Below are 12,575 nucleotides of genomic sequence, written 5' to 3'. Positions count from 1 at the left end.
AGGAAGCTTGGCCCCAGTGATGTACAGGATGCTCTCGATGGTGCAGCTGTAGAACCTTTTCAGTCTTCTGAGGGGAATAGGTTTTGTCGTGCCATGAGTACAGATAAAAGAGAAAATTGTAATCAACGTGATCAATATAGAAGAGCAGATGAACAGTACAACAGTATCGCAGCTGAAAAATACATTTGCTGAGAAATTGTCAAAAGAAGGTTCTAAGGACCCCATGCCACCACACAGACAGTTAAAATATATATGTTTACTAGTAAGACTTGGGAGTTTACAACATTCAAACACAAAAACACACAAAACAGGACGCAGGACAAAAGACAGGACACAGTCCCAAGCTGGAAGACTCATGCCTGCTCTCCTGTTATGGGATCCAGCACCACTCTGTCAGTCAGCTGGTGATGAGGTTGCCTGGGGGATGGAGGGATTGAAGAATAGGCAGGAGAGAGAATCTCTACTACTTTACTGTCTGTATTCATGATGTATTTTTATGTAAAACTGTTTTCAGTATTGTACTGTAATCTCACTGCCAAAGCACAAACTGGAAGAGCTGATGATACGTCTTTCAAAGATAATAAAAAATAACAGAAGCAAAACAACAATGTATATTTTGTTTATTCAAACAACTGAATATAAAATGAAGCTCTGGCTATAAACTCTCAGGGCCATAATAGGGTCCCAGTTTCCATCAGCAGTCACTTGATTCACTTTGGTCAGCATGCACCCTGACTCTGGAGGAGTGATACCTCCTGTAGGCCACCATCAGGGCAGCCAGGAGACAGACAGCAGCACTGATCTACAGGACTGCAACCACAGTACAGGTCTGTACTGACCCCTGGCACTGGAGAAGGAGGGGCTGGGGTCAAAGGTCAGGCTCGTGTCAGGGTTCGAGTTCTAATGTACCAAGGAATCAAAGCTGCATCATATCCGGATGTGATTGGGAGTCCCATAGGGCAGCACACAATTGGCCCAGCGTCGTCCGGGTTTGTCTGGGGAAAGGCCGTTATTGTAAACAAGAATTTGTTCTTAACTGACTTGCATAGTTAAATAAAGAATAAAAAAATAAAATTTTTAAAAAGTAAATCACAGAGGGAGAGAAATGATAAGAGTGTCAATTATATTCCCAATGGATCAGAATTATGTATAATTTATGTTTTTTTCAAGGATTTAACCTTTATTAATCCAGTTAAATTCCCATTGAGGTCAGAAGACCTCTTTTTATAAGAGACCTGGTATGTGGGCCTCTTTATACTTTACACTTACCAATTGGGCATTACAGAACAGTGGTAGGCTAGCCTGCTACTAGATCTGTTTGTGTGTTTAGCCAACTCTCCTGTTGTGTTCATTGTCATGTCAAAACCGGTATTTCAGATCAGGGCGCAAATCAAATGGCATGTTACTGTATGTATGGAATGGAATGCAGTATTACATGGAAACTGGATAAAATGTGTCTCAAGCTTAAGGTAGGCAGGCTTCTAAAAGACTTATCCATTTACAATGTAGTCATTACAATTTTAATTAAGTTTCTATTGAGAAAAACTCTCAGATGTCACTGGGCCTGTCGTGGAAGCAGCTGGAGAGTGAGATGCCAGGTTGTTGATGGCGGGATCAATGTCAGGGTAATGACACAACCTCTTGTCAGGACACTAAACCCTTGTATCCTGTCACCTGGGTGAATGAATGAGTGAACGAAAGAAAAAAAGAATGAACAAATGAGTACAATCACGATAAAAAAGGTTGTTTACTTCGCTTGGATCATATAGTGATCCAAGCTCATCAAACTCAAAGTTACCTCAATGGCGCCTCCAATTGGGCAGTCCATCCAATCTGAGCCAGATACCTGTACCTGGTAGCTGTTCAGTCCAGTACACCTGTGTCTGTAACTACACCCCACCACAGAATCACTGACGGAGAGGGAGATGTTCTGAGAGAACAGGGAGATGGTCAGAAAAGGATGGGTAGAGTTCACTTGCATACACGTTTCACAAAAATATGCTGTGTGAGAGCATACACCTGCACACAAAACACACACACAAACACGCATACTTGCCTTGTGAAGGCGCCACTTAGGGTAAGAGATAGGGATATATGACTTCTCCAAAGAGAGACATATTGGATAGATTGCTTGGCCACTATTGCCCCAGCATGCCTCAATGAGGAACGTTATTTTTCTTTGTTTTTGTAATAGGTTATAAATAGGTTATAAATAAGGAATACATAATCATGTATTTGTATTGTGTGTCTATCATTATTTGCTTGTCATTAGAGTTGCACATTTTGGGGAATATTCAGAGGTGGAAACCTTTCGTGGGAATTAACGGGAATATATGGGAATTAATGGGAATATATGGGAATTAATATTAAATACCATTTAAATGTAGATGTTTTTTGCATTGGATATATTTACCATATCATATGGAGACAGAAACACAAACCTTTAACCTTATCATAAATAGAAATAATTGCAAATGATTAAACCCTTCCAATAGAAAAGATTAAATAATTACGAATTAAACTTGACTTGATTCTTCACATGGGATGATTTCACTGAACAACAAAAGAAAGGGAATATTGAATGATCCCCAATGATCCATCGCATCTCCCAAAAACGTTTTCAACATACATCTGTAAAATGATAGTCTAGAAACTAAAGCTTTGGTTGTCTTCCTCTCAGGCTTCCATGTCTTCTCCCTGGACCTCCTCAATGCCCACCTCTTGAACATCAGACTCTGAGGCCTCATCTTCACTGTCACTTTCCGACCTTGTTGAGGATGGCTCGTTGTCAGGCTCAAAAAGCCTCAAATTTTCCCGGATGGCCACCAATTTTTAACCCTTGTATTGGTAAGCCTGTTACGTGCTTTGGTGTGTGTTCCCAAACAAGGACCAGTTGCGCTCTGAGGCATCTGATGTTGAGCCTCAGATCCACAAAGTCCCTTCCACCAGGTGGCTGATGAGATATGTTGGCACGACTGCTATATTGCATCTCTATCCCAAAGCCCTTGCATGGAAGAGTACCTCGCCAGACTGCCAAAAACCTTGCCCTCATCCAGGCCAAGGTGGTGAGACACGGCAGTGATGACAACATAGGCCTTGTTGATCTCTGCACCAGACAGGATGCTCTTGCCAGCATACTTGGGGGCAGAAGTCTTCACGCTTTCTGATGTGGTTCAGAACTGCAGTTTCCTCTGCTTGGGGCAACAGTGAATTTGGCAGGGCGGCACAGATTTCTTCTCTTACATCTGCAAGCAGAGTCTGAACATCAGACAGGATGGCATTGATGTAGGAACTGCAGATTGCCCCTTTTAAGGTGGTACTTGTCAGCAATTTCCATTTATGATACTTTAATACATTTTATCTTTCTCTATGGCTTTTCCTTTTGAGATTTTACCTTTACAGCCAGACAAAATGACAACTATATTTTTGATTCATTTGTTTGTTTGTATTTCCATTTTGTCATCCATTGCCATAGTGATATTTACTGGAATTCAGCTGATATCCCAGGTCAGTGTACCTTGGTCTCTGTACGCAGTACTCCACCCAGTACTAAAGTATTAAAGTTGTTATCAATGATATCGTCTCGAAAAAAACAGACCTAGGCAACAGCACTAGTTTATGACGGAGCATTGTGTGGGACGCAACCCGTCTGCCGAGGGAGAATATTAATGATACCTAAAAAATCATCTGTCTTTAAACCTGCGCTGTGAGGCTGTGATTTGACAACCTGCAAAAGTACAGTTTCTATATGCTTATTTAAAGATGTATGGTGGCAGTTAGCCTAGTGCTGGGCCAGTTACCGAAAGGTTGCAAGCACTTAACCCTAATTGCACTGGACAAAAGTGTCTACTAAAGGGCCTCCTGAATGGTGCAGTGATCTAAGGCACTGCTTCGCTGCACTAGAGGAGTTACTACAGACCCGCCGGGTTCATGTGACACAACCGGCTGTGGCCGGGAGTTCCATAGGACAGCGCACAATTGGCCCAGCGTCGTTCGGGTTAGGGGAGGCTTTGGCCGGGGTTGCTTTCCTTTGCCCCGGTCGCAAGTTGAACGGTGTTTCCTCAGACACATTGGTGCGGCTGGCTCCGGGTTAAGCTGATGGGTGTTAAAAAGTGCGGTTAGGTGGGTCATATTTCGGAGGATACATGACTTCGCCTCTCCCGAGCCCGTTGAGGCGTTGCAGCGATGAGACGAGTTCATAATTGAAATTGGGAGCAAAAAAAGGGGGTGAGAAAAATGAAGTGTCTACTAAAATGCAAGAATAATATTTTGCGTTTTAAAATGTCAGACTAAGGATGATCTCTAAACCTCTTGTGAAGTATTTCAAGAATTAAGATCAGGACTAAGTTCTTCTCTACATACAAAGCATCTTTAATATATAGTACTTTGTAAACACTTGGACAAGAAATTCATCTGAGTAAAGTGATGAACGAAGTTGAACATAAAAGAGGCTAATAACAGGACTTTAGTTAAAGTTAGTTGTTAAACATATATAAAAAGATAACACAGGGTTAAAGGCAGAATTGTACCCAAAATCAGAATATATTCCATATTCCATACATTCCTCTTCCAGTTTTCAAATTGGACAAAACAGAAACTTCAAATTTAGCCATCTCACTTCTTTTCCATTCCCTCCTCTCCTTCCCTGAAGTTTCTCTTTCTTCTTTTCTTGTCTTTACCCAAAAGCTCCATCTCTTCTACACTTCTCTTTTCATTCTTCTTGCATCGTTTTTGTGTGTGAACTGTGGCATTTATTGACACATGGGGAGTTGGGACATAGTTTACTTCTTCTTAGACATACCAAGGACGCGACCACTGCGACCAATGGCCTTGGTGTACTTGCCACGGACACCCCAGAAGCGCCTGAAACCACAGTGAGCCTTGTTCTTCTTCTGCCTCTCAAGAACCTCTCTCAGCTTGTTGTCCTGAACGTTAGCAAGGAACTGACTGTAATTGGCATCCTTTTCGTCCTTTCTTCTTTGCATTTCTTTCCTTCTGAGTTCATTGAACTCTTGGTGTGATGGGATGGTCTCACACCTATTTGTAGAGCTGGAAGACTCTCCGTACTTGGTCAGACTTGTCTTTGTCTCACCGAGATGCGTTTCTCCCTTTACCATGACACCCTCTCTGTCCTTATCTACCCTTCTCACTACATCATCCTGTTCTATTTTCTCCACAGCATTTTCCTCTTCTTTCAATGATGAATACCTGATGGGCAAAATATAGTCATGATGAAACACACGGAATTTGCCTAATTTCCGACATATCTCTGGAGTCTGCTGTTTCTCTGTTATCAAAACAACATCATACCGTCTTGTTCCATCCACATCCTCTCTCCTGTGTGCATCTATCTCCTGTCTTCTCTCTATCAAATCATCATCTCTTCCTGTATCTGCCTTTCCTACATTTTCCTTTCTTCTGACCGCAACATGTTGTCCCTGTCCTTTATTTCCATCAACACCGTGATGATCATCTCCACTTGTCTTTATTTGAACATGCTCTCCAACCTCTGTAACCCCATCCTCTCGGAGTGAACCGTGAACTTGGTTGGTTCCATGGTTCTCACGATCTGAAGCATGTGCTTTGCGGGGGAAGCAAAATGAAAGACATCAGTGATACAGTTTCAAGGCAATTGATCAAAAGAGCACAGTTCATAAATAGTTCATAAATGAACTTACATTTCCTGTACACCAGTAGATAAGCACTCCAAGAACTAGAGAGAGAATCATTTGTTATCATACGTATTTAATTACTAACTGGAACGCCTGTTAATGTTCTGGTTCATACATTTGGCGATAAACTTTGGATACATAACTGGAAACACAAACACACGTGAAAAACAACATACCTGTCAATCAGTGGAGCTGGTTGGACCTGTAAGGGAGGAGCAGCAATGCGTCAAAATTAAATAAATAGAATACATTTCCAATGGCCTTAGATAAGATTCTGACGGAGTAGCATGGCATTTTTGGTGATTCCCCACCAAATATATGCAAATATGAACTATAATCATATCTGTTCTTGAAGTGATAACCCTTGTCTGATTCACTCCAGCGGTGATTTTATCATGTCAATCTTGGTGGGCAAAACAACCAATTTGTTTAGATGCAGGCCAGCGAAACCACTGCATAACTCTAAAAATGCATAAAATGCACTATAACGGTGACCAGAAACTGTTAGGGTCTACATCAAGCTGTCCCAACAGTGGAGCTTATGGCTGACTTGCTTACAGTTACGGCTATGGGTTCCGCTAGTGGAACGTTTCGACCACAGCCAGTGAAATTGCAGAGCGCAAATTTTTAATTTTTAATATTTGAAATATTTAACTTTCATACAATCACAAGTGCAATACACCAAATGAAAGCTTTACTTCTTGTTAATCCAGCCACCGTGTCAGATTTCAAAAAGGCTTTAAGGCAAAAGCAAACCATGCTATTATCTGAGGACAGCACCCCATCAAACATACACATGACAATCATATTTCAACCCGCCAGGCGCGACACAAAACTCAGAAATAACGATATAATTAATGCCTTACCTTTGAAGATCTTCTTCTGTTGGCACTCCAATATGTCCCATAAACATCACAAATGGTCCTTTTGTTCAGTAAATTCTGTCGTTATATCTCCAAAATGTCCATTTATTTGGCGCATTTGATTCAGAAAAACACCGGTTCCAACTCGCGCAACATGACTACAAAATGTCTAATAAGTTACCTGTAATCTTGGTCCAAACATTTTAAACAACTTTCCTAATACAACTTTAGGTATTTTTTAACGTAAATAATCGATCAAATTTAAGACGGGATAAACTGGTTTCAATAGCGGATAAAAACAAAGTGGAGCGAGCTTTCAGGTCATGCGCCCCAACCACAACAGTACACTTGGCTATCCACCCAGATAGGAAATGGCTACTTCTTCATTTCTCAAAGGAAAAACATCAACCAATTTCTAAAGACTGTTGACATCAAGTGGAAGCGATAGGAACTGCAAGCAAGTGCCTTAGAAATCTAGATCCACATAGAAAACTCATTGAAAACACTGTCACCTCAACAACAAAAAATCCTGGATGGTTTGTCCTCGGGGTTTCGCCTGCCACATAAGTTTTGTTATACTCACAGACATAATTTTAACAATTTTAGAAACTTTAGAGTGTTTTCTATCCAAATTGTATGCATATCCTAGCTTCTGGGCCTGAGTAGCAGGCAGTTTACTTTGGGCATGCATTTCATCCGGATGTGAAAATACCACCCCCTAGCCCGAAGAGGTAATAAATATGGTTTCCACTGACTCCTTGTGGATTTGTGTAACTGGATAAGAACCGCGTTATCCTTCAATAATAATGAATGTCAACATGAGTTTGAACCATACACCAACATTATTACATTCATGTTCAGTAAATTCATGATGTTTGTTCTTTTATAATCAACACTTAGCTGTAAGTATAAGCAAGTGCAAGCAAACGAGCTGCGACGAGGTAGGCCTATTCATTCAGCACTTTCAAAATGGACAGCAACAGAAGTTCAGATAGATGTTAGTTCAGATAAATTCAGCAAGATGTTGAGGCCTTAACTTTACTCTTCTTTAAGTCACAACGGAAAAAGAAAGTGAGAGAGAGACACAAACTCAGCGGTTAGCCTACCATTTGAAGTATTTTATTTGGCCTACGTGGTCTAAAAAGGAAGGACAATTCAACTACAAGGATCCACTATTATAGGCAATATACAGATGCACTGACAGCGCATTGCGCAAACAAAACAACCCTCACAATATCAACTGGAATTACAAGGGTCTATTACTGAACTTTTTGTTGAACAAAAGTATTTGAATGAGAAGAGACTGTCACTGGCAAACATGGTTACGAGAAGGGGATACTATAATATACTGTTGTTGGGTCTGTAACTTACAGACCCAACAACATTATATACTATCCCCTCCTCGTGGAGAAAAGCACCTGAGCTAATTATAACACACAAAGTAAGCAAAACAATTAAATGCATAATTCTAACATTGCCTAAAATTATGAATAAGATACTAATGAGATAGACCTAATGTAAGCAATATAACAATGCAGATATACAAACTATGGCGGACAGAACGATAAGTGCTTAAGAGGCAAGCTGTAATTTCGATTAAGACATGAGCGAGCTGAGATGGAAGTAGTCTATATGCCGCCTATTCCTCCAGCACTTTTGAAATGGACTGCGACATAATTCAGAACATGGGCCGTTCTTACAGTATTCTCCCTGTACACTAAGTCCCAACAGTAGGCTAAATTAACGGGGGCACATAAGAAGACAAGTAAAGCTCTTACAATGGAGGCACGTAGGCAGACAATGAAAGCTGTTACAATATTCAATGATGACATTTCTCTAAAACAGGCCATAGGCTACATATACGCCACTAAGGCAGAACAGTTGTACAAACAGGCCCTGCAGTGCTGCCTCACAACTGCCACACAATTTAATGCATGCTATAATTCTGGCAAGCACGTACCTATTCTCCTGTTGTTGGTTGTGAAGGTTGATAGCTCATCTATATGCGGTGTCTAGCTGAGCCACAGTTTGATTTCCCCAGCAATCCGAGTTTAACAGCATTGTCTATATGTGATGCACAATTCTCATGTTTTGAGAGAGACAGATGTTTTAAATTCTTGAACCCAGACTTGGACCACACACCCTCCCCACTGAATAGCAGGCAGGGGAAGTAAAATAGGGATTGCTTTGAGATGCCAAACCATTCATTGTTGAATTTGCGATTTCCGTGTTGTTGTGAAATGTTTATGTCCAAAGACGTTTTATCCTTAATTTCTCTTCAAATGACAAGGATTGAAAAGGATGTGCCAGTAGATTGTCAACATGATTCATAATGATGACTGCTTGCCAATCTTGCAAGCTAAGATTTTGAAAATATGATGTTGACATAATCAGTCTAATCAAAGCTACGGTAGATAAAACATGATATGACGTCCTTTTACCAGTGGCCAATGACCTTGAGCCTTCTTGGATGGGCAGTTCTAATATAACTCCATGGCAGCACCCAAGGGGCTTGAATTTTCTAGCTCTCCCTGTAGAATTTGCAGTGACATAGTGTCCCCTTGAGTGGACACTGAGTAACACTGAGCCAATCACGGCACAGCTAGAGAACATTACCAACCCCTACGCTCCGTATTTTCCGCTGGCTGCCCCACCACCACAGAAATCACTTAGCTAGGCTGAAACACCTACATTTTGGAGCTGCCTTCCTCAAGAAAGAAAAAAAATAGACCATGTTTGTATGCGGCTTTATTAACTCAACGATTTTTTGTTTTTACATTGTTTGCAAACTGACATCTGACACGTATTAATGCCACCTGCCCTGAACAGCGGGTCGCCACTGATTCACTCACAGAACCAAATAAAATGGCAAATACAATTTATGATATTAGAAAAATGATGGTATAGGCTGTATTCAATTAAATAAATAAAATAACATTGCCTACCTTTGTAACGTATGAGTCATTGAACTCATACCAGTTATGATCTTCAAAGGACTTGATCTTAGCAGTGTAGTGTCCACATCCAAGACTTCCGAAATGGTCCACAATCGCATAGAGTTCATATTCACATTTCTGTTCAGATAAATCAAAATACATGCCATTAACTGAACTACAGATGTAAAAACAGACATCACTAAATATTTTATTTTTCTGATGGGCAATAAAGTAAAGGCAATATACAGTACAACAGAATTATCCGTTTAATTTAGTATGGCTACATTGCGAAGCCCTAAATGTAGACTTGTATGAGAACAGAACCTGTTGAATAAAGGTTTTGTAAGTAGTCTACCTCTGTTTGTAGTGTGTGAGGAACATCCACGCAGCAGTTGATTTTGACATATGACATGCTGTAGTAGTCAAATTCAAACCGCTTGAGGAGCAGAGTAAGAATTTCTGGGTGATATTCCATCTTGCATTCCTATAGGTGACAGAGGGAGGCATTGTAATACAATATCTTCTTCAGTGAAAAGCTTGACATCCATTTTTGAGAAGCCTTTGGTGCAATAATTAAAGCTGCACTAAGCAGAAATGCTCCGCCATTTCCTGGTTGCTAAAATTCGAATAGGTTGCCTAATTTCAGTTTATGTTTCAAAATAAGCACGTATAGCGTAGAGAATAATTGTACCACCTAAACTACTGTGAAATACTGTATTTTTTCCATTACCAAAAATATTGTATTTTCTGTTTGAAGTTGGTGTACAAAACTGAAAGTAAAAGACATGAAAACTAAACTTAAGAACAGGAAGCATATTAATAGTGCCCAGAACTACCGCTTCTTAGATATGATTTCAATGAGAAGGACATATATATATATATATATATATATATATATATATATATATATATATATATATATATATATATATATATATATATATATATATATATATATTATCTTTCATTTGGTATACTAAATGAGATTCTAAATGTCACTACTCACAATGGTTGCATCTAATTTCTTTTCACATTCATCACAGTACATCTGGTTTTCCCCTGTGACAGATGAAGACTTGAAGAACTCCTTAAAGCCGTCTTTCTGAAAACACAGAAACAAAAAATGTTATCTTTCTCCAACAACTTGATATTCTATCCATGAATTAGTTTTTAATGTCATATTATATCAACTTATAATATTAACTACAATACCATGATCATGAAAACTGAGACAAAAAGTAGAGTAAGCCTACACACATGCCAAATTACGACATAATGCATTCCCACGACAATTATGCTAATATTGAATAACAATAACGTAGGCTATGGCATTTAAAGTGTTGGTTAGCCCTGTCATGATCATATTTGCCATCATAAAACAATGTTTTTTGCTTTAGGTTAAGATATATTTTTCCTACCACACTGTAGGTTTTGTAAGAGTCAGAGGGATCTGCTATTGAGAGGGGCAGTGTCCAAAATGGACCAAATCCATCACTCATCACATGTTTTCCTAAACAGGTAGTGATGTGCCTCAATTGTCCTTTGAAGATCTGGAGACAAACTATTGTCAGTCTTGTCATATCATAACTTATAAACATTGCATGGTTAGCTATCAGGTTTTGCCCAAGATGAGGTAAATAAATGCAGTAGCCTACCTTTGACACTTCAGGATTGACCATGCCTAAAATCTTCTCAAAATACTCAGCCGCATCACATTGCTTGTATACTGGGGGGGAGGGAGGGGGGACGAAGACAATGAAGGGTCTTCTACTACAAATAACTACAAACACTATACTTAATACTACATAACATCACAAGCTGTACATCTAACAAAGTTGCAGAATTTTTAAATGTATTATTTAGCAGCTAAGAAAGCTCAACTCACCATCATCAATGCCTAGTATTGATGAGATGCCCTTTGTGTTAGTTTCAATTTCACGTAAAGTTGTAAACAACTTTTTCAGCTGAAGATCAACAGTGTCTTCTTCTTGAGGAGGCCTATTACTGTAAAAAAAAGACTGATTTTGTTAAGATATACAGTATATAAGATGTTTAGTATTAATCTCAGTGTACTGTGTGATGATAATGTTTCAATAGTATGACTCAGAGACATGTATTTAGTTAGATACATGGCTCTGGTAAGACTCAATCTATTTCTAATACTTTCACGGAGATACAGTATCCTTGGCACACAGAGTAAGAATGGAAAACCTTTCAACAGCCTCTCTGAATTCTTTAGTCATGAAGAGGACCTGCAGCACACTGTTCAAATAACACGTTGCCCCTTGATTATACAGGCCATGGTGTTCTGAAAGGAATAACGTTGTCAATTAGTGCTCAAATGATAAGATACAGATATAGCTGCATTGTGTTGTACTGTACATACAGTAAATCACATACCTGGTCCTGGGGTGGGAAGTATGCTTTTGAGCCTCGGTAGTGTCTTGTTGAAATGTTCAGCTCCATTGTTTACAGTAGTTTTCTCAGTCCAAATAAACGCCATAGAACACCCACTTAATGACCTGGAAATGTAAGATTTGATAAAAAATGAATTGCTCTCAAGATTTCCAACACCAGAATGTTTCCACTTGCATTGATAGGCTAATGAAAGAATGCAATGGGATTATCAAATCAAATGCAACATTTCTATTTGTCAGTTGAGTTATCCAAAAGTGTTTCTAGTTTGTTTAGTTAATAGAGCAATACAAGAAAATCGAATGTAGGCTAGACTATACATATAATTCAATCCAAATGTACCGATTTATTCGTGTATTCTTGTAGCCGAAAAGCGTCCCTTCGAGTTGTCACCTCTAAAGAAAAACAACGACGTTGAACCGGCTTCACTTTCGATTTCTGCTATTCCTATTAGTATCACAATATAACAAATATGAACGCCTTTTTTAAATATTGCTTTTTAGCAAAGTTGTCCTTGTGAAGGCACACTCAGAAAATAATTAAACGTTGAATTGTTTTTCAATCACATCAAACGAAACTTTATCGTTAAAGGGGCAATCTTCGATAGATACATACATGTTTGGACTTAATTTAAGATATATAGGCTTGGCTCTATGATTCTTGAAGAATATAACTTTAAATGCATGAGT

The 12,575-nt window shown here is 39.3% G+C and overlaps 1 protein-coding gene and 1 long non-coding RNA gene across 2 annotated transcripts; both read right to left on the bottom strand.

Annotated features, from left to right (window-relative positions):
- Window positions 1-603: 603 nt before the first annotated feature.
- On the bottom strand, window positions 604-2,649 carry LOC121847183. The gene is made up of 2 exons (XR_006084126.1): window positions 1,799-2,649; window positions 604-1,674 (listed from the first exon to the last, which is right to left on the bottom strand). It is a non-coding gene; the product is annotated as an uncharacterized LOC121847183 (long non-coding RNA).
- Window positions 2,650-2,752: 103 nt separating this feature from the next.
- LOC112214641 (ubiquitin carboxyl-terminal hydrolase 26) lies at window positions 2,753-12,330 on the bottom strand. Its single transcript, XM_042327168.1, has 12 exons — window positions 12,229-12,330; window positions 11,872-11,993; window positions 11,683-11,779; window positions 11,357-11,475; window positions 11,127-11,197; window positions 10,890-11,021; window positions 10,478-10,573; window positions 9,827-9,955; window positions 9,481-9,609; window positions 5,849-5,874; window positions 5,679-5,713; window positions 2,753-5,581 (listed from the first exon to the last, which is right to left on the bottom strand). The coding sequence occupies exons 2-12, from the start codon at window positions 11,972-11,974 to the stop codon at window positions 4,782-4,784; spliced, it is 1,737 nt and encodes a 578-aa protein (XP_042183102.1). The 5' UTR covers window positions 11,975-11,993; window positions 12,229-12,330; the 3' UTR covers window positions 2,753-4,781.
- Between the last annotated feature and the right edge of the window lie 245 nt (window positions 12,331-12,575).

This window comes from Oncorhynchus tshawytscha, linkage group LG09, assembly GCF_018296145.1.
Source record: "Oncorhynchus tshawytscha isolate Ot180627B linkage group LG09, Otsh_v2.0, whole genome shotgun sequence".
Classification (NCBI taxonomy): Eukaryota; Metazoa; Chordata; class Actinopteri; order Salmoniformes; family Salmonidae; genus Oncorhynchus; species Oncorhynchus tshawytscha.
This window is presented reverse-complemented; position numbering and strand designations above follow the sequence as displayed.